We start from the raw sequence: 22014 nt of genomic DNA on the forward strand, positions 1-22014 counted from the left end.
CAGCTCCAGTGCCTGGCATTTCCCTTGGCATGGCTGGCACTGCTGGGAGGTGTCCAGAGCTGGAATTGCAGCCTTGGACACAGCAAGCTCTGCCTGCAGCCAGGGGATGCTCCAGAGGAACAGGGGAGGGAGGTGGAGCTGGGGAGGGTCAGGGAGCAGCACATTCCCAGCTCCTGAGAGAGGCTCAAGCTGCTTCAAGTTGGAAATGACTCACTGATGGTTTTGTCTGTTGTAGGGTTCCTGTAGCACCAAAATCCTGGAATTCAGGATGGTTTGGGTTGGAAGGGGCCTTAAAGATCAGCCAGTTCCAGCCCTGACACCTCCCACTGTGCCAGGCTGCTCCAAGCCCCAATGTCCAAGCTGGCCTTGGGCACTGCCAGGGATCCAGGGCCATCCCCACCCTCCCAGGGAACAATTCCTGCCCAATATCCCCTCCAACCCTGCCCTCCTTCAGCTCAAGGCCATTCCCTGTGTCCTGTCACTCCATCCCTTCTCCCAAGTCTGTGTCCAGCTCTCCTGGAGCTTCTTTAGGCACTGGAAGGGGCTCTCTGGAGCCTTCTCCAGGTTGAACAGCCCCAGAATCATTGGGATAAGCCCCATCATGCAGAATCCCCAAATCCCTGAGGCTGGAAAAGCCCTCCCAGCCCATGGAGTCCCAGCTGTGCCCCATGGCCACCTTGTCCCCAGCCCAGAGCACTCAGTGCCACCTCCAGGGGACACCTGCAGGGATGGGCACTGCAAAGCTGCCTGGGCAGCCCCTGCCAAGGCCTGAGCACCCTTTCATGGGGAAGCTTTCCCAAAGGAATTCCTGCAGCACTGTGTGTCACTGACTGCAAACTCCAAGCTCAGCCCCCAGCCAGATGTGTCAGGAGGAGCAGAGCCATTTCTGGGGTTGCATCTGGAATGAGAACAGCTCCAGAAATTCTGTTCACAGACATTTTCTCATGGCCCAACAGCTCCACCAATGCTTTGTTCAAACCAAAGCAGTTTCTTCTGACCTCTCTGATTGGTCCTTTTTAAGTTTTGGATTTTTTTTTTTTTCTCTGTTGAAATCTTGGTTTGGGGTTTTTTTGGTTTTTTTGGTTGTTTTTTTTTTTTTTTTTTTTTTGATCTGAGTGTAGTTTAGATTCAAGGCTCTGGTCTAATACTTGAGATGGCTATTACACTTTTTCTGGGCTTCTGCAAGTTCCTCTCCTGCTCTCCTGTGTAATTCCCCACTTATTTTTAGGTCTGTCCTTTCTATTTACTGACACAGAATATGGAGACAACTTAATCACCACCAATTTACTGGCAAAGAGAAACTTTTCTGCCTCTTGTTCTGCATTTGGAATTTATTTTTCCTGCAGTAAGACCAGAGTGACCTTTTAGAAGAGAAATAACCATGAGGTCGAACAACTGCCCTGATGTCAGGGAGTTTTTAAGATAAACTGATGTCACCTTTGAGATCCTAGGCAGAGCCAAACCTGTTACAATCCCCACTGCAAAGGCTGAATTTGTTTTAATCACTGTTTCCTGTGAAATGTGTTTGTTTCCTAGACAATGCCAGGCAGACCTCCCATGTGTGACCCTGCCATTGTCACCTATTCCTCAGCACCTGCACATCCCAGTGCCCTCCCTGCGTTTTCCAGTTGTGATGGAAAAGCTCCAGCCCAGCCTCCACTGCAAGCACAGACCGGAGCTAAGGCAGCACCTGCCACCTCTGAGGCTTCTTCTGCAGCTGGGAAAGCACATCCCAAAGTTCCAGAGGGATCACATTCCAATAAAATCTCACCATCCTGCCCATCAGGCATTTCTGGAAGTACCTCCCAGCATGTCCAGCCCAACCAGACCCACCAAGATCCCTCAGCTCTGCAGCCGAGGCCTTCTGGAATTCCAACCAACAAAAAGCTTCCAAAGAAAATTGAAAATATTTTAGCCCAGCTCCAGAGTATATTCCCAAGCCACAGCAGGTACTGGGTGGAAGGAGTGCTGTGAAACAAGGTCTGAACAGCCTGGGATGAAGGGCAGAAGGAATTGATTTTGTTGTGCTGACCAGGGGTGGAGGGACAGGACAAGGGGGAATGACTTGAAACTACCAGAGGGCAGAGCTGGATGGGATACTGGGAATGAGGAATTGTTCCCTGGCAGGGTGGGCAGGGCTAGGATGGAATTCCCAGAGCAGCTGTGGCTGCCCCTGGATCCCTGGCAGTGCCCAAGGCCAGGTTGGACACTGGGGCTGGGAGCAGCCTGGCACAGTGGAAGGTGTCCCTGCCCATGGCAGGGGTGGGATGGGATGAGCTTTCAGGTCTCTCCCAACCCATTCCATGATTCTGGTGATTCTTCAGGGGTTTCATCCTGGATACTGAGAGTCACTGGGAGCAGGCTCCAGTTCCTGGGAAAAGCTGCTATCTTTGATCCTGCTGGGATCAAACAGTGAGCCTGTCCTGCTCTCCAGGGCCATCCCTGACCCTGCCTTTCCTGTCCCTGCAGCTCAGACCTCATTGCCTCCATCAGGGATGTGCAGAGGAGAAATGGGAACAGCGTGGCCAGCCTGAGCCCCGATGAGATCCTGAGCCGGGCCACCGAGCTCATCCTGGACCAGCAGCTCAAGGTACTGGGGCTGCAGCTGCTCCTCTTCCTCCCATGGCAAGCAGAGCAGCACAGCCCCAAGAACACAGTTCCTTTCTGATCCCTGTGCAGGCACCTCCAGCAGGCAGAGCCCTGCACTCCCCGGGCTCCGCTCCCCCGGTGCGGGGCAGGGAAGCGCCCATGGAAGGAATCGGCCCCGGCTCTCTCCGGGCAGCACCCGCCCCTAAAACCTCCTCCAGTAAAAACCCCTCCCAGCCAAACCTGCAGCCCTGGGGAAATGCTGGAGCTACACCTAAAGCCAAATGGAGGAAGCAGGACAGTGCTGTAAGTTTTCTGTTTCACTGGAGTTGTTGCCATGTGCTTTGTACAAGACACGAAATAATCCTGGAAAAAAAAAAAAATTGCCTCGTTTATTTTGTGTACAAAAGCTTCAGTAGACTTGGTTAAAGTTAGTGACCTTGTTAATTGAGTAGATTGTGCTGGTTAATTGCTGATTTTTAAATATCTGAGCATTCCTCTCCTGGCCAGGCCTGCAGTGAGGATCCCTGCACCATCTGTCACGATGAGCTGAGCAGAGACTGCTGTGAGCTCGAGTGTGGCCATCACTTCCACAGAGAGGTGAGTTCTGCTCCTGTTCCTCATCTCCACCTCAAAAGCAACCCCTTTACCCTCCCCTTACCCTTCTGTGCTTAAACAACAGGGCATAATTCCTTTTTCTAGCCTTTGCCATCCAAACTTGACCCACAGCCTGTCAGAAAGCTTTAGGTGTTTTTGAAAGTAAAATGATTCATCAGAGTGGATTTCAGATGATGCTTCAGAGAATGAATTTGGTTGGGATTGCTGGCAGCACACTCAGGGAATGGGTTATCCCTGAAAACTCTGTATTTGCCTCCTGCTAGTGGAAATTCATGAAGTAAAAAAGCCAGGATTGTGTTGGAATAACTCCACATGTCTCCCTTTACCTTTTTGGTTTTAATGCTGATTTGTTCTTGCAGAATAAATCTGATCAGAGCAGGAGGACAGTTCCACACCACTGAAATTTGGGGGTGTAGAACTCCCTGAAGAGCTTCCCCACTAGTGCCAGTCAATCATTTTCAGCCTCCCCTGGGCTCCCCTTCCCCAGTTCTGCCTGTGACCCTCTCCCTGTTCCCGCAGTGCATCCGAACGTGGCTCAAGCAGCATTCCACCTGCCCCATCTGCCGTGTCCACGCTCTGCTGCCCGAGGACTTCCCTGAGCTTCCTGCATGGAACAAGTCCAGCTGAGCCTGCTTTACTCCTGTTTTACTCCTTCACTGCAGAATTCAAGATGTAAAGGGGCTGCAGCACAAGCCCAGTGCTGGGGGACAGGACAGAACCCTGGGTTCATTGGCCATGGGATTTCACTCCAAGATCCAGGATTTCTCCTGGTTCCTGCCCGAAGCTGTGCAGTTCAGGGCTGGCAGCACACAACACTGCTGAATTTTTGGCTAAGGGACACTGAAAGTAGCAAATTCTTTTAGCTAAAAGGCCAGTGCATGATTCCTGTGAAGAGGGGGCTTTCCCCTCAGATTTATTCCAATATCAAACAAGTAGGTGACCCAAAGGATGGACCAACAGAATTGGAAATCAAGACATGCCCTTCCTCTGGCATTGATAATCCAGGATTCAAGCCTGGTGTGGTCTTTGCAGCTCCTCTCTCCCCAAAAACCCACAGCTGAGAATTCAAATTGTTTAAATAATGACTTTTAGTCACATTTTGAAGCAAGAATTTTAAATTAATATGGATCAGTTCTTTAATCTCAAAATAAGGTTGAAATTTTAATTTCCCCCCGTGTTGAAGAGCTGCTCTGTTTAACTGGGAAGGATTTTTTAAAGGATTTTTAAGTGGCACTTCCTCTGTATTTTGTGCAGGAATGGTCACCAGTAGCAGGAGGGGCAGAATTCCAACAGCTCAGGGAGTTTTCTCCCACTGTTTTCTGAGTCTGAAGTGGCCAGAGCACCTTCAACACAGACAAATTTGTCCCAAACAGCCAAAAGTGAGGACCAGAGCCTGAGGATCTTAAACTCAAATATTCTGTTGTCTGAATCCAGGGAGCATCACATGGATTAGGAGCTCTTGGCTAATTCCAGGGATCACTTGTTCCCCACACTGCTACATCTTCTCCAGCTGAAGTTTTAAACTCCTCTCTCATTAATCACTGTATTAGTTACCACTTGAATAACAAAATAAAATTACTGCTGCAGTCAAACCTGTTGTTTGTGTGGTATTTCTGCTCACTCTGAGTTAGGGGTGAGTAACTACTCTGTGCTGTAGGATTAAGGCCTAAAAAATCCAGCACTGGAATCCTTTTCAGCTTCCAGAAGTTTGGGGGGCTGCAGCTCTTCCCCAAATCCCCCTGGTCTCAGGGAAAAGTGCTAAGTTTCAGTAAATACCATTTTCCTCCCCATTCCCAGACACTGAAAGGAAAATTTCAGCTTTTTCTTCCTAAAACACCAGGACCCAAACTGGAATTACATTCTCCTGCTTGGCAATGCTGCTGGACAAACCAAAGAAAATGATTTTTCTTAGTTTTCTTAATTCTGCCTTTTTAGAGGCTCATCTTTACACTTCCAATTTCCATAATATAGACTGAGCCTGCCTCTACTCCACATGGAAAATTAATGGAAAACCCACAAGTTGTGGCTGTTCCATGAAAACAACATCAAAATCCACAACCTGTTTGTGTTGGGAAGGTTATTTCTTACTGAATTACTTTTCCTTTAAGTTGTACAGTCACAAACACATGAATTTATTCCTTCAACACCAACTCCTGTTCCCAGTTTGACCAAAATTTCCTTGGTGTGATTTGAAATAATTCATTTCCCATCCACCTTGGGACAGATCCCACAGCACCACCTTCCAGAGTTGTAGCACCATTTTTTAGACCTTCAAAGACCTTATTTCTCATCGTGTAACAATTCCCATATCCTCCCAGTATGGCTACAATGGGATTTATGAGTTTTAAGGGGTCTTCAAAGGACTTTGGAACAAATATTACAAAATTAAATCAAGAGAGGAACTTGCTACATACTTCTACAAGCTGTAGAAAGCTACAGAATGATTCCTTCAGGATTTGCCTGAGAAAAATTGGGAAAAACATGGTTGTTGAAGGCAGTAGGATTGGGAAATGAAGAGAGGCCAAGTCTTGGCCAGGCTAATAGAGAAGTGGAAGCACAAGAAGTGTCCACAGGAAGAAGGAAGTGAGGTGGCTCCAGCTGAAGTCAAGCATGGATAAAGTTCCACTTTCCCTCTGAGGAATTCCCAGAAAATCCTTCTCCTGTGGATGTTCACATCCTGCACAGCTTCAGGGGGAAGTTCTCTGTGATGAGATGGTCGTCGTGCAGGAGGACCACGATGTTCACTTCAAACTCTGGGAGAAGGGAAAAAGAGAGAGAATTCCATGGGAAGCTGAATCCTAGAACAATCCTGCTTCAATTCCACAGGAAGCTGAATCCTAGCAGCAATCCTGCTTCAATTCCACAGGAAAGCTGAATCCTAGCAGCAGAATGAGGCAGGAGCTCCTGAAACATTCCATGTGAGGTCAGAACCTCACCCAGGCATCCCAGCCCTTGGACCATTCCCAGAAAATCCTGCTTTGTTGTAATCTTACGGAATTCCTCTGGATTGCTTTATCACTGATAAACCATGGCAAACAATCCTCTGGAAAAGAGGATTCAGATATCAAAGAACAAAATGGTTTGGGAAAGACACCACCAAGATGGTGTTTAAAGCATGGAATGGGAGAATTCCAGGACAGACCCATTGCCTGTTTCCAGCATGTCACAGCCTTGGGAAATGAAATACTGGAAGACAATAGGCCTGCACACTGGGGAGCAAAAATTCCAGAGGAAAATCTGCTCTTAGATACTACACTGTGTCCTTCAAAACCAAAATCAGTGTCAGATGCAATAATCAATTCTAAATAGAACAAAAAGCCAGGCAGAGTTAATAAATGAAGGGAAGCAGAAGTCAAAATAAATTCAAATTCTCATTGTAAATTGCTAGTGAAGAGCTTAAAATGGCAAAAAAAAAAAAAATTATTTTGGGGAAAACCACTGCACCCAGATTCTGTGCCAACAGATTCCAGCAGGATCAAGGGAAGAAATACAAACCAACCAAGTGGATTCTTGCAGTACTAATTTCAACAAGTGAGGAAAATCCTGATTTTGTTAATAAAAATACTTGATTTTGACAACAATCAGCAGGAAGGAGCACGTGGTGTAGGTAAGAGAATCACACCGTGACCAACCTTGCTGCTTGCAGGGCTTTCAGCAGGAGAGTGGGAAACAAAAAGGAGAAGAAATGGAAAGGGGGGGTTCTCACTGCTGAGGAAAAGAGGGAATTTTATTCCTGCACTACTCCTCAAGTGTTTTATCACATGACCTGTATTCCACTGCTCCTCCTGGAGGAGGAGTTTTGTCCCTCATCATGGAATTTTGTTAGGAGTAGCTTAGTGGCTGCACAGCAGTTTGTGTTGAAGTGTTTGGGCTGAGTTTTCTCAGTCTGAAATGCAGCAGGACTCAGGCTCAGGGAAGCACAGGGATGTCCTGGGCTCCTCCTGCAGCTCTGCTGGATTTATCCCCTCACCTGCCCATGGAAAGGGAATGAACATGGCCACTCCTCTCCCAGGAGATGCCTCCCCACTCACCCACTTTGAAGTTAGTTGTTTCCAGGGTGGGGCAGGTGAAGAGCCTGGGGAACACCATGTGGATGGGGATGGGGAGGCCCCTGCAGACGTCGCCGTCGGCGATCTGGATGTTCTGGATCTCCGTGGCATCCCTGGCATAGCCCTCAGCACACCCTGGGCAAGGAGAGAGAGGAGGAAAATGGGAGGAGATGAGAGAAAGCAGCGGCCAAAATTCACAATGGAGATATGTTGGAGTCCTGGATGCTGAGAATTCCAGACTTTCTGTGCTGCCAGGCACTGACCCCAAGAGAACACTGCACTGACCTGAGGCCCTGGAGAAGCTTCCAAAATGGAATGACAGAACTGGGATTGTGGGTGTGCAGTTTGAACAGAAGTGTGTGATATCACAGGGTGGGAAACTCAGAGTTTAAGGGTTTAGAATACAGTAATAGATATAAAGCAGGATGGAGGGTTTAGGGTGGAGGCTGCTCCTTCTCCACCTTCTTTCTCCATGGGTTTGGTGGTAATAGGACAGAAAAGTTTGCATTGCAGACTTCAAGTGATTAGTTATTGGGTTAAAAGTAAAAATAATTTAAGTGTCATTTTGTAATTGGATAGTTTAGCCTAAGAAGGCCTTGTAGAGAAAGACAGTTAGCCATTTTGTACCTTTTTAGTAGAATACTGCAGAACTCAGGGCTTTTATGTCTGTGATATAGATAAGAAATAACACCTGAGTCTGAACACAAAACACTGTTTGAGAGCTTCAATCTCGACCTTGACAGAGGCAGAAAAAAGAAGCCAAGAACCAGCAGAGATCCACCAGGATTAGGGGGAAAAAATGCCCTGCAAGTTTTCACAGAGTAAAGGATCATGGAGATAATTTAAATTATACTGGGGCTGTTCCTCCAAAGTGCAAACCCTGCAAGGCCTCAGAGCTCTGGCCCTTCTTTCATGCTGGTCCCTGTTTCCCTGGGAAGGTGTCCCAGATTGCAAGGCAAGATGTATTCTATGTGCCACCTGTCAGAGCTGGGGCAGTTCTCTGCTGTTCTTTGGGCAGTTTTTTCTTTATCTCTCCCACAGCCAATCCTCCCTCCAGGAGATCTCTGCTGTCCATGGCCAGGGAGCGTCCCTGCAGGGCTGATCAAATTCCATCATCCCACTGGGAGATGCTCCGCCCAGGGGAGGAGCCAAGCATTCCTACCTGGATACAATCTGAGATCTTGGGACAGCAAGAACAGCTTTTCCACTGGATTTCCCAGAGGAACAGCAGCTGCCTCTTCCTCTGGATCTTCAGAGGAAGCCTACACCCCTTCCACAGGATCCCTGCTCCAGCAGAACCACACCTGACCCTCCAGGAGGGCTGCAGCCACAATTCCAATTTGGATTGCTACCAGCACCCTGACCAATAGGGTGTCAGGTCGTGTTCTGACTCTGTCAGTGTTGTTTTGGTTCACTGCATTGTTTATTTTATTTTTATTTTTTCCCTAATAAAGAACAGTTATTCCTACTCCCATATCTTTGCCTGAGAGCCCCGTAATTTCAAAATTATAACAATTCGGAGGGAGGAGGTTTACATTTTCCGTTTCAGGGGAGGCTCCTGCCTTCCTTAGCAGACACCTGGCTTTCCAAACCAAGACAGAAGGGATGGAGGGAATTCCTGCAGCCTGTGCCTGCCCAGGAGCTCACCACAGGTCTCCACACGCACGAGCTGCAGCTCGATGCTCTTGACGGCCGCCTCGGCGCTCTCCACCACCAGCTCCCCCGTCAGCGGCTGCGTGATCACACAGTTGGTGGAGTTCAGGTGCCCTCTGATCAGGAATTTGGGGAGGGAGGCTCTCTGAAAAGGTTGGAAGGAGGAGAAAAAGATGCCACTGTAAAGAGCAGACTAAGGAGAAAAGAAAAAAACTCTTAAAATAAGTAGGAAATTAGCCGAAAGTTCCAAAGTTGAGAATTCAGGAGTTCAGAAATTCCTCATGTAGCTTAAATTCATTTCTGTCTCTCTGTACCAGAATTTCTCCTACAATATTCTCTCTTGACATGTGTCCTTCCTGCTCCTCCATCCACCCATGGATGGGCTTTTCCTGGGAAGAACTGACAGAACTTGGTTGTTAGAATTCATCCAGGAGCTGGAACCGTGTGGTGAAGGAGGTGGGGACACCTTCCACTGTGCCAGGCTGCTCCAGCCCAAGTGTCCAACCTTGGGCACTGCCAGGGATCCAGGGGCAGCCACAGCTGCTCTGGCAATTCCATCCCAGCCCCTGCCCACCCTCATAGGAACAATCCCTATTTCCCAAGATCCCACCTAAGCCTGCCCTTCTTGAGGCTTCCCAAAGCCACAGAGGGCTGTAAAAAAAGGCATAAGCAAGGCTCCAAACACCTTTTTAAAGGCTCTTGGCTGTCCATGTATAGAATGTTTTCCCTTGCTTCACTGCCATTTTTCACTCAGGAAAGGAATAAAAAATATTTAACCACTCCTGAGCAAAATTCCACCTTCAATTGGTCACCACAGTGCAAGAGATGAGGCATAAAAGTGAAAAAGAAAATGGAAAAACAAAACAAGATAATCTGCCTGATAATCTAAAAGGCAGAATTTAGTCACTCCTCTGGTCTCACTCAGAAACACATAAACTTTACATTTAAAATAAAATAAGAAAAAAATCTTTTTACCTCTTTAACATTTTGCAGAGTTTCAGGAGTAATGGTGAAGTCCACAGGGCTCGGCAGCAGCTTCCCTTTCTGTGACTGCAGGGAGTGGAATGGTTAAACTGAAATCTGATCCCCAAAACAGAGAGAGAATATTAAAAAACCACAACAGCTGGCTGCCCTAAACCACCTGGAAAAGCAGGAATACCCTCCCCATCTGAAGCAGAGAAGAAAAAAAGCTCCATTTCACATTTCTGTATGTACAAATAAATTCATTGTACCTGTCCCTTGGAATGTTTCCTTTCATTATGAAATTTGGGGAGTGGAGATTCTAAATGAACTTATGCTTCAAATCTGCTTTATAAATTCTTGTTCTCCACCAGCAAGGGGCTGATCTGGAACTCTGACTGAAGATCTGCCCTCACTGCTCAAGAATTCAAAATAGCTGCTGCTGCCCAGCTGCAAGATGGAAGAGATTAGCAAAAGATTGGCTGCATTTTCCCAAAATGACAAATTCTGGCACAGAATAAACTGAAGGGAAATGGTACATTGAGCACTGACAGTGAGAATTATATGTTCAGTAAAACCTCATTAATTCACCCTGACTGAGAGATTCATGATTTACTGACTGGTGAGCTCAGAAGTGCTGTAGTGGGAACAAGAAATAAACCCAGGAAAACTGCAGGATGTGTGATTTGTCACTCCTCTGACAAGTGTGGCTCACTTATAAATGTAATAATGGACCAATAAAATGTAGCATCAGACATTGCAGAAAATATTGAAATCTTACCAACAGGAAACTTGTTGGTAACACCAAACTACATCTTTTAAAAAGTTACTTCAGAACTAAAGTAACATTTCCACCACAAGTCCTGAGTAACACAAAGGATTTTGATGTTTACTGTCCTGTTAGAGTTCAAAGGAGTGATAGAAGCAGGGTGTTCCAGCAAGTTATAGATGGAAAAAGAGACATTTCATCAGCTCTGGCCTGTCCTCAGCTGCTCTGGACAGCACAGCTCAATTTAACCAACCCCAAATCCAACACAGGAACTTCTGTAAGAACCAGCAGAGCATTTTCTGGGAGTCCAACCTCCTGTCACAAGGATTAGGATTAGAAACAAGAATCAGAAATCAGAACCAAGTTTTCCCTTGTTTCCCTTGCAGGGCTGGTCAGGCATTGGAATGAGTTGCTCAGGGAGGTGCTGGAGTCTCTGGGAGTGTTCAGGAGCCTGGATGTGGGACATGGTTTGGGTTGAGGATGGGACTGGGTCATCCTGAAGGCCTGTCCCACCATCTTTCCAGGATTTGCACCTGGATGCAGACCCAGCTGTGATAGTTTGGAGTCAGAACTCCTGAAGAACAGAAATCAGGGATTTTTCACCACCCAACTCCCGTTTCCAGGACTGGGGGAACCTAGAAACTTTGGCTGAGAACTGCTGGGATAATTCAAAACAGTGTTTGGAAAAATGACATCACATTTATGTGACCACCCCATTGTCTCAGAACTCCAAGGATGAACAAGAGAATAAACTCAGGGCACTGTAAAAACATCTGAAAATCCAACTCCTCTTTGTTCTTTAAGAGAGGAATGGGTTTTTCTAATCACAAGCAACAGCTCTTTGGGGTGGTTTTGTTTCAGGGCAGATTTCCTTTACTCCTACATTTTGGACAAAGGTTTCAGGCAGAGGATGGGATTTTGGGGTGTCCTGTGCAGGGCCAGGAGTTGGGTTTGATGATTTTTGGGGTCTCTTCCAACACAGGATATTCTGAATCTACACTTCTGTAATCCCTCATGTCACTATCACAATTTCCATGGGTTTATTTGGGTTTATTTTTTTCCCTTAAAGTGAAGTGGGGAGAAAAAAACAATTAAAAGAATTAATTAATTGCAAAATGAACAGAAAGCACACTCACCAGGGAGTGGACAATGAACTCACAAGTCTTGGTCAGGTCCTTTGCCAGCAGGGAACGTCTCATGTCACAGCGCAGGGTGTACTGGGGGAAGGGGATGAAAAAAGGGGAAAAAAAGAAAAGCTTTAATTCAGATTTCCTTCCTCCTTCCCAAATTTTCACCTCCCTTCGGCCTCTGTGCAGAGAGTTGTTGCTGTTTTATCCAGTTAAGGGTGATTTTTCACCCTGTTTTAGTTAAGGGATTATCAATGTGATGTATTTTTGTATTTTGTATTTTTGTTTTCAGCCCCTTTAATTTTGGTTTCATTGTGGGATTGAATTTACAGTTGTTGGGATATTTCACGGGGAGCTTCAGCCACCCAGCTGAGCTCAAAGCAGCACTAAAATCAGGCAATGAGGTGAATTTGCTTCCAATTTGCTCCCCTAAAATGGGAGCCATAAACCAGCAGTTGAAAAATATTAAGAATTTGGTTATCCCAGAAATCCTACACTTCATCTCCAACAAAGCCTCTCCGTGTCCCTACAGGACAGGGAACTTGCTGGGATGGGGGTTTTTTGTTTTGTTTGATTTTTAATTCCTCCATCAGACCAGGATTTGGGTTCCTGACTTCTGGTTCATGGCCACAGCCCCCCAGCAGTGTCTGATTAAAGGTTAAACTGAGACCTGAACCCACAATTAATCCCTAAATCAAGAAAGAGAGGCTCAATTAAACTGCCCAGAGGTTTAGGAAGTGTCTCTTAACCAGCACCTCTGTGTCACAATTCCCTCCTCAGGAGAGCAGGACTCTCAAAGTTTGGCTGAAATTTAAATTATTAAATTTAAATGATATTTTATCCAAGAAAAGCTCCACAGAGGAGAGAAGGAATGACAAAATAAATATTCCTCATTAAAGTGTAGCTCAAACTGACTGATTGATCACAGCAAATTATTTGGGATATGGGAAGCAACTCAACCAGTGCTGCACCATTTTTGACATCCCTACCACAAACAACAGCTGTTGCATGAGGGAAGAAGCCAAAACTGAGCAAATAAAAGGAAAGGATTTAAAAAACACCCAAACACAGACAAAAAACAAGAGATTTTTTTTTTTCTTTTAGTTACTTCTGATAGGCTGCTGGGGGTGATTTGGTTTATTAGGTTGTTTTCTTCATTTCAGTGGCATCAAACTTCATTGTCTAACACGGAATTTATCTTCAAGAGATGGCTGAAGAAAGACTTTCCCCCTAAAAAATACACCAAAAACCACCCAAACAAACCAACCACCTATGATAAGGCAAGTTTTAACCAAAAAATGATCAAATTTCAGAACTCTATTTCCACAAGACTGTGTCCAAGCAGGTATTCCATGCAGATCTGGGCAGGGAATATTACTGCTCCTCATCCCAGCAAAGCAAACAATTCCTGATTTGTGTTGCTCTCAACACCACGGGAAATTACACATTTATCTGGAATACAACCACACTGTGGTGCTGGGGTTTTTTTTAGGAAGGGAATGGAAACAGTTTCCTACCACATCAGGATGGATCAAATTTAGGTTACAGATGCTCTGCTGAGGTATTACAGGTCAAACATCTTGTTTGTGCCATCACTCCTTAAAAAATTTACTGCATAAAGGGTGGAAGGCTCAGTCAGTGTGAAAAGAAAACACCACCAAACTTCCTCCTCAATTTCCATGGATTAAGAGCTGCTTCAGAAGACATTGTGCAGATGAAAATTCCCATTTTCTCTCCAGACAGGATTTCCTCACCTGGATATTGACAAAGACTCCATGGTATGTCTCATAGAGAACTTTGTTGCCCTTCATTTGCAGTGGGAATTCAAAGGGAATTTCTGTCTTGCCACTGGGGAGCTTCCCTGGTTTCACCATTTCAATGGTGCTGTTGATAATCTGAATAGGCTGCAAGGATAAATGTCAAAGAGGTTTAGGCTGAGACAGAGAACCAACAACATCTAAACTCCACCAGAATTCCCGGATTTCCAGAATCCCAGGGACACAAACTGCTGGAATATTTTTTTACAATAGAAATAAACATTAATATTTTGCTCAAGAAAACAATTTCTATTTTAAGGGTGCATCACATTAATGACCAAAGATATTCAGGGAGCTCACCAGCTTTGGGAAGTGGAGCTTTATTTCCTAAATTATGACCCTTAACAGCAGCAGGAATGACCGAGGCCACTGAGCCATCCCCCCTGGCCTCTGCAGTTTATTCTTATTTAGGGGAAGTCTCTCACTACAATGAGGGTTAACTGTGATGTGACTGGGCAGGTGGCTTGGACATGACATTTCTTTTCTCTCTGCAGTTTTGCCATTCTTGTCCCCAACTCTTAGGCTTCCCATACAAGAAGGAAGTGGAGCTGTTGGTGAGTCCAGAGGAGGCCACTAAACTGATCCCAGGGCTGGAGCCAGGCTGGGAGAGCTGAGGGTGCTCACCTGGAGAAGGGAAACTCCAGGGAGAGCTCAGAGCCTCTGGCAGGGCCCAAAGGGGCTCCAGGCTCCAGATAAAGCTGAGCATTTCCCTGCTTCCCATCCCTTCCACACCATGAGCAGCTCTGACCACCTGAGAGCCTTGAAGGAAAGGTTTCATTTGAGAAAAACAAAGTTTTTTGTGCTAAAAACATTCACCTGGGCAGGCCTTACCTTGGCAGTGTTGCAGAAGGCCTCAAACACACCCACATTTTTGGCACTGAGCTGCAGATTCACTGAGCCCTCCATGGTTAAGGAGATCCCCTGGTGCTGCACTGTGTCCTTACTGGTTATGACCACCACTCCAGAAAGAATTTCCTAAGAAAGAGGAAAACATTTGTTTAAATCCATTTTTTCATAGTTGTTACCTAAACAGCCTGGAACTGATCTCCAAACTCAAAAAAAATCCTGCTCCCAAAGAATGGTGTAACCTTGTCAGGACAGACAAACACTGATGAAGGGATTTAGGGTGAGAAAGAGAAACAACAGCATCTCAACTCTACCAGAATTCCTGGATTTCCAGAATCCCAGGGCTCAGGATCAGAATCCCAAGCTCAGGATGAGAGCTCTGCACTTTTGGTTTTTCCTTAGAAATATCATCACCCTCTTGGCTGAAGTATTAACCTGAGCTTCAACTTCTTCCCACAATTTCAAGATTTTTCTGTCCAGGAAGATGAAAAACCTTTCTTTTGGGTCAGCTGGTAACAGCCAAGTTCTGTTTGTGTTGGAATAAACTGCCAGGAGGAACTGCTGTATGAAAATTGGGATGGTCACCCACAGGAGAGGGAAGGAAAGGCACAACTGGAAAAGGGATGGCCAAGCTGAAGGTGAGATTCACCTTGAGAGTGGAGCAGAAGAGATTTATAATACAAAAAATGAACACAAAAACAGTTTTGAAGTGAATCTGAATGAAAGGCAGGAGTTGTGTGGCTCCAGGGATGTTGTCACTCATCCCATGAAGGATGTGCTGTCCACAAAATATCCTTTGCACAAAAATGCTGCATCCTCAGACTTTGTAACACTCAAAACCTGGTGAACTGCAGGAGAGCAGCACAAAACTCCCTTCCCACACTCCATGGTATATCCTCCCCTTCTCCCACACTGCAGAATCTGCTTCAATCCTGAAATAATCCCAGCTGGAAAGGGCAGCAGGTCACTGAGAACTGGAGAGTTCCCTGGGGATAAAGTTCCTCTCCTGCTCCTTGCCCAGGTAAGCTGGCCCCAAGGAACAGCTCCCCCCAGCCACGGGACAATCCCGACTGCTCACTCTGCAAACAAGGATATCTCCAGCAGAATGGGAATTTTGGCAGGTTTTTGTCTTTCCTGGTGGTGCAGGGTGGCAAAAATGGGTCGGGGGGGTTGAGGTAGCAGGAAAACATCCACATCCAAGCAAGGGTGACATCCTGAGAGCCTGGGAAGAGGAAGTGCAGCAAGTGGGAAATGCCGGAACAGGAGCACAAAGGGACAGCAAAGAAAAGCTGACCTAAATTCTGCACTGCTCTGCTAAGGGGCCTTAATTAGCACAAGCAATTAGGTTATTGCTTTAAAAAATGAGTCCAGCTCAACTCTGAGAAGCAAGGACAACCCTGAACACGTGAACTGCTTCAACAAAGGAGATGTTTCCTGTCACACAGCAACAACCCATTCCAGAGCTGCTGCCTGCACATGGGAAGGGGGCACGGCCTGGGAGCAGGAAAGGCAAGGATGACTGGAAGTTAAATATCAATTTTTCTTTCAATATTTCTTCAGAAATGCAAAAAACAGCTCAAAATTCTGCCCCTGTGCTCAGATGAGAGCCCACCTGCTGAGGTTTGCAGCTCCTTTCTCTTCCTAGGAGATTCCTACTAAAAATCCATGCTGTATCCCCAGTGTAGAGCTCTTCCATCATTTTCATCCCAGACTTACAGATTCCAGGCCCAGTAAATTAACTAAAATTACAAACCCTTCCACATGGAGTTAAAGTGGAAGGTAAAAACAAAACTGACAGACTGATTGACCAGATCCTAATTTCAGCTTAAAACCCAGGGAATATTCCTTTCCATACCAATAAAAAATTCATTTTAAAGTGATATAAAGCAAGCCAAGCTCAGTCAAACTGAAAATAGACACAGCACTGAGAAACTGAAATAGATAAATAAACAAAATTCTAATAATTTATCATTTTTTAATGCACAAAGTGATGTGAAAGTGAGACACAGACAGTGTTTACCCCTCTGGAGCCATTCCTAAAGGGAATAATTCAGCTTTGCCAAAGCCATTCTCTAGATAATCTGACAATTGTAGGACAGATGCTGCACGCCCTTCCTTTCAAATCCAGTTTTCCAGGATTAAAATCATTCAATAAATGGAATTCTGGTGGATGGAAAGGATTTTTATTATAGAAGTGCAAGAAAAAAAGACAGACCTGAACATTGCTGCTGAGCAATTGAGGATTTCCAGTTAAACAGTGATAAAAATTAAAAGTATTCTTTTCTCTTCAAGCCATATCAGCCTGTGCAGAGCTGGGTCAGGGTCTGCCCGCGGTACCCAGGAAGTGGGGAAGGAAAAAAAGCACGGCTCAATCCCAAAGGAAACGCCCAAAATCCCGGAGCTGAGCACCTGCTGGGAGCACACCGGGAAACCGGGAGCGGGACAGCTCCGGGCAGGGACGGGGAAAGAGCTGGGAGCGGGGGAAAAGCTCCGGGGAAGGGCAGAGGGAAAGGGACACACGGGCAGGGACACGGGGAAAGCTCCGGGACACACGGACAGCTCCGGGACACACGGGCAGGGACACAGGGAAAGCTCCGGGACACACGGGCAGGGACACGGGGACAGACGCCGACACCGCGGCAGCAGCGACAGGAGAGGGCGAGCGACTCCGCTGCCGAGCGATCCCCGCTGCCAGGGCCGGCCCCGGGCAGCTCCCAGCGGGAATGCCGGGCCAGGACACGGCCCCGAGCCCAGCGGGGACCCCGCAGTGTCCCCGACAGTCCCCGGGTACCCGCGACAGGCTCAGGGAATGCCGGAATAGCTGGGCTGGGAAGGGACCTCTGGAGATGATCTGGGAGCTCTGCCAAGGCAGGGTCACCTGGAGCAGTGACACAGGAACGCTCCAGGTGGGCTTGGAATGTCCCCAGGGAGGAGCCCCCAGAGCCCCTCTGGGCTCTGCTCAGGGCTGGGCACTGCCCAGGGCAGAAGTGGCCTCCCTGACCGCGGTTCCCCGCTGTCCCCGCGGGCTCTGTCGCGACACACGCACCCCATCGCGATAGACCTTCCCGGCGCGCTTCACCCGCACGTCCAGCGCCGTCCCCATCGCTGTGTCACGTGACCGCCGCCTCACGTGATCCTGGGCGGGGTGCGCCTCAGCCCCGCCCCCGCCACATCCGGGTCCTCGCTGCCGTCACTTCCCAGCCGCTGACGCCGCTTCCCGCGCGGCCCCGCCCACTGCCCCGGTTGTCATAGCAAAGCGCGGGCGGGGTGAGTGACGCAACACCCTCAGCAGCGGGGAACTACGGATCCCGGCGTGCTTTGCGCGCCCGCAGCGCCCGCTGCGGGCCGGGGAGCCGCGTGGGCTGATGGGAGTTGTAGTCGCTGCCGCCGCCGCCTTACGCGGCCCTCGAATGTCGCTTGTCGCGACTGCGGGGCGGTGACAATGGGAGCCCGGGAAAGGCCTCGCTGTCCTGAAATGTATCCCTCTGAGTGTATTGCACAGCCATAAGCACCGATATAAACGAGGAGCGAACTTGTCTCCGTTCTAATTCCACGCGGGATTCATCGCTTCGAGTTCCCAAACTCGGCCCGGCCGCGGTGCCCAGAGCTCCCCGAGCCTGTGCGAGACATTCAGGAGGGCAGCGCCTCGCAAATACGCAGCGAGGAATTTCGCCTTGAAAACCCGAAGCACGGAACCGATCAATGTGGGAATGCCCCAGCGCTGAGGGAAACGCTGCCATGTCCTCCAGGTGTGGCCTCAGACGGGATTCCCGGGATTTCAGCCGAACCGGGACTTGTCGGTCGGCGGAACTGCAAGTCCTGAAGGAAATCTGTAAAGCAGCGGTCGAGTTGTGAATGTTATTGCTTTCCTGAGTCGTTATTTTCACTTCATTCTTCACAGATTATTCACTAAATTAGATTTTATTCAGATTCACATCGTTAAAATAAACATAACACTGTCAGTTCCTGGAGGGTGGTTCTGTGCTCTTCCTCCTCAGCCTTCAGTACCCAAACCCATCCACATCCCTTCCTCTGCAGCCCTTACGGAAAACTTGGCAAAACCCACTGCATGCTCCTGTTTAGGGACGAAAAACATAGATATTAAAGTTGTCCCACATTTCAGGAAGGAGAGGGAAAGTGGTCATTGTAGAAAGAAAGGGGTATTTAACTGGGATCACTAAATATTACTGGCAGGATTCAGGTAGCTGAGTAGTTGAGGGAGGTAATTACTGTCATTAATTAGTGTGGGGCAGATAAAAAGGCTTTTTTTTGTTTCTTTTATTTTTTACCCCATCCAAGGGGCACTCAGAAGAGGAAAAAAAAAAGCCTGGACAGCACAGCTGCTTCTGAGTGTGAAGATTTGTTTTGCCATCACTTTCACAATCAGCTGTTTTTCTTGGGAAACTTCTTCCAAGGTACTTCGGTTACTCATTTCTAGGAACTGGAGCCTCGTGTCCAGGAAAAGCTCTGGTTGGAGCAGGCAGGAGCTGCCCCTGAGCCTGGCAACAGAGATCCCACAAACAAACCAGGGAGCACAAGGAACCTGTGTCCCAATCCTGCTGTGCAGAGAGCTCAGCACCCCCAGGGTGGCTCCTCTGCAGAAACAATCCCAGAGTGGTTTGGGTTGGAAGGGACCAGGAAATAAAATTATTTATTTTAAAAAACCACAAAACCAACAAACAAAAAAACACACCAAAGAAACTCTCTAAAAATAAAAAACCCAAACAACAACAACAAAACAACCAAAACCCAAAAAAGCAAGAGAACAAAAACACAAACACAAACCAAAGAAACAAAAAACAAAAAACAAACAAAAAAAAAAACCAAACCCAAAATAAAAACCCACATACATAAAAAAAAACCCCTAAACCCAGAAAGCAGGAGGAATAAAACAACTCTTTCAGGAAGAGAAATATCCCCATGTGGGAGAGGTCATCACTGTCAGCCCAGATGTAGGGACAGGTGAATTCCCTTCGCACCTCCAGGCTGTGGGCACCAATATTCCACTGAGAAGCCCCTTGAGTTTTGATTTTCTGAAGGAATTCCCATTCCCAAATGAAGCTAAAATTGTCAGTCTCAAATTGCCCAAATTTGGGGTGGATTTTCTAAGTGGACAAATGCAGCAGGCTTCTGACAATGAGAGGGCTCTGTGCCAAAAATTCCAGCTTTTGCTCTGATGCTCAAACTGTTTCACTGATTTTGCTGAAATCTTCCAAAATAATTCAGTGGGAGGTGGATACCCTGTAAATTTATCATTTGGATCAACCAAAAGAAATCCTGTTACAGGGCAGGAAACTTTTGTAAGGTCAGGGGGAATGGTTTCAAGTTGCCAGAGGGCAGGGCTGGATGGGATCTTGGGAATGAGGAATTGTTCCCTGGCAGGGTGGGCAGGGGCTGGGATGGAATTCCCAGAGCAGCTGTGGCTGCCCCTGGATCCCTGGCAGTGCCCAAGGCCAGGTTGGACACTGGGGCTGGAGCAGCCTGGCACAGTGGAAGGTGTCCCTGCCATGGCAGGGGTGGCACTGGAAGGGTTTTGAGGTCCCTTCCAACCCAAACCACCCTGGAATTCTGTGATTGAGGAGCTCTGAATTAATGTAAAAATGGTTGGCAGCTCTTAATCACTTAATTTTTATAATTGTTACTGCTGTTGGTTCATTCATTGCTGTGTTCAGCTGCAAGAACAGGATTAAATAAATATATTCTGGTTATTCCTGGGTTTATCACAAAGAACTAACCAGGAGGGTACAGATTTTGCTCAAATCCATTTTGGATGTAACTCCACTTGTGGAGTCAACCAGATCCAAACTTGACTTGGATCTTCATTTGTTGTTTTAGAGTTTGGTGAGCCAGAACTGAATGGAAGAAATCCACTAACAAATGAACCTAAACTGAAAGCCAAGGGAAAATCTGTATGAACTTAGAATGATCCATACATTTGTTTTTCTTCCTGGTTATCACAGAATTCTCATGGAATGTTTTGGGTTGGAAGAGACTTTAAAGACCATCCAGTTCCAAAAACCTTCCACTTTTCTACCTGATTATTTCTGGGACATAATTTAACAAATAGATTTAAATTATTTTGAAAAATTCCATTTCTATATTTGCCTCAACCCAGAGCTGAAATGAATGGATTAATTGGTTTGGAATGACAGCATTCCTCATTTAGGATAACCATAGGGAAGCTGGGGTTACCCAAAATTTTCTTGGGTACCCAGAACCTTTTTTTCTGGTTTTTTGGGGTTTTTTTATTAGTTTTCAATTTTTTTTTTACTCAGAGGACAGTGGTGTAGAATCACAGAATTGTTTGGACTGGAAGGGATTTAACTCCAGGAATTCAATGGGAGAAATTTTACAATTTACACAAATTCATGACAAAAACTACACTTTTAAGGAACTCAGACATTATTAAGTCTAATAAAAAAGTAATTTCAAATCTTGTTGATGTGTTGGACACTTTTGAGAGCTTTCCATGGTTTCTGTAAGCACATTTGACAAATTATTTTCCAGAGCACCTGGGTGGAAAAGCTGCTCTTTAACACCAAGGAGGGTGGAGAAGAAAAGTGATGCCCTGAAGAACAGGAAATAAATTGAAATCCCTTCTTTTTGGTGGAGAAATCAGCAAATCCCAGCTCTGCACCACACAAGTGGTGGTGTTCCTGAAAGAAGAAAGGTAATAAAAAAGAAATTAAAATCTCTGCACCACGTAGAGGGACTGTACACACATTAAATCTCACCAGTATTTTCTAAAATGTTTCCCCACTGCACAGAAATTTCCTTTTCTTTAAAAATGATGTTTGAACGTATATCAGACATCAAAGAACTAGTAAGAAAATACTGAAGAAGGCAACAAAATAAACTTAATTATTCACATAGCAAGGTGAGAAAAGCTGATTGAGATGAAACAAAGCTGGGGGAACATCCAGGAAGAAAAAAGTCTGAAGAAACTGTTTAAATTGAGAGAGGTACAATAAAAGGAAAAAAACCCCAAAATTACAATAATATTGGTGAAGAGTTTTAAAAGGTATGTAAGAATGAACTAATTTTCCAGCCAAATACACAGTTTTGAAGGGAATTCCCTCAGAGGAACTGTCATTAGGTACTTTAAAAAGGACTTGGACTGACTGAAAATTGTACTGAGCTTCACTTGCCACTCAAGAGAATTAGCCAATAAGGAAAATAACGTTATAAAATGTGTAGGGGTGACAAAAACAGTGGATAAAACAAAACAAGTGGTTTAGACATTTTAAAAAAGTGTATTTGGCAGGGAAAGAAAATAATGACTGAATATCCTGAATAAAATGTACTAAGGAAGGAAGGAAGGAAGGAAGGAAGGAAGGAAGGAAGGAAGGAAGGGAATTAGGTATTAATTAGGTAATTTTTCCTAGTAAAAGGTTGTTACTGGATGTAGAGACATTCTGAATGATGATGGGCAAGTGGATATCTTTAAAAATGTCATGGAAAAAGAAACACAAAATAGTGAATTTTGCAGGCTTGTGTGTGAGAACTGATGGATATGAAGGAATTGTTTGGGAATTTGGCAGATAACCTATGGCAGGTATGGAGAAAAAACCACAAATAAATACAAATAA

General features: G+C 46.2%; 2 protein-coding genes across 4 annotated transcripts in view; one reads left to right on the forward strand and one right to left on the reverse strand.

Moving 5' to 3' along the window:
• TTC3 (tetratricopeptide repeat domain 3) overlaps positions 1-4796 on the forward strand; it is a 55240-nt gene extending 50444 nt beyond the window's left edge. The window contains exons 43-47 of the mRNA XM_041487786.1: positions 1537-1949; positions 2470-2590; positions 2680-2892; positions 3097-3186; positions 3724-4796. Of these exons, the coding sequence (XP_041343720.1) occupies positions 1537-1949; positions 2470-2590; positions 2680-2892; positions 3097-3186; positions 3724-3831 (945 nt within the window). The 3' untranslated portion in view covers positions 3832-4796. The remainder of the gene's footprint in view (positions 1-1536; positions 1950-2469; positions 2591-2679; positions 2893-3096; positions 3187-3723) is intronic.
• Positions 2825-17628, reverse strand: VPS26C (VPS26 endosomal protein sorting factor C). Of its 3 annotated transcripts, XR_005956868.1 has the most exons (9): positions 17472-17628; positions 14411-14554; positions 13517-13666; positions 11772-11852; positions 9882-9956; positions 8901-9051; positions 7236-7388; positions 5619-5957; positions 2825-2952 (listed from the first exon to the last, which is right to left on the reverse strand). XR_005956868.1 is itself a non-coding variant. In XM_041487782.1 (8 exons), the coding sequence occupies exons 1-8, from the start codon at positions 17526-17528 to the stop codon at positions 5875-5877; spliced, it is 894 nt and encodes a 297-aa protein (XP_041343716.1). In that variant the 5' UTR covers positions 17529-17628; the 3' UTR covers positions 2959-5874. The 3 variants fall into 3 exon arrangements, 2 of the variants coding, with proteins under 2 accessions (XP_041343716.1, XP_041343717.1); XM_041487782.1 differs by lacking the exon at positions 2825-2952 and having other exon boundaries at positions 2959-5957; XM_041487783.1 differs by lacking the exons at positions 2825-2952; positions 5619-5957 and having other exon boundaries at positions 7250-7388; positions 8789-9051.
• Positions 17629-22014: the final 4386 nt, after the last annotated feature.

Source organism: Pyrgilauda ruficollis, unplaced genomic scaffold (genome assembly GCF_017590135.1).
Source record: "Pyrgilauda ruficollis isolate IOZ18807 unplaced genomic scaffold, ASM1759013v1 scaffold84, whole genome shotgun sequence".
NCBI lineage: Eukaryota > Metazoa > Chordata > Aves > Passeriformes > Passeridae > Pyrgilauda > Pyrgilauda ruficollis.

Coding starts and splice junctions, on each gene's coding strand:
- VPS26C (XM_041487782.1), bottom strand. CDS start 17,528: ATGGGGACGGCGCTGGACGTGCGGGTGAAGCGCGCCGGGAAGGTCTAT. Junction 9,052..9,881: donor CTCTGCAAAATGTTAAAGAG/GTAAAAAGATTT, acceptor CAACCTTTTCAG/AGAGCCTCCCTCCCCAAATT. Junction 7,389..8,900: donor CGTGCGTGTGGAGACCTGTG/GTGAGCTCCTGG, acceptor CTCCTTGCCCAG/GGTGTGCTGAGGGCTATGCC.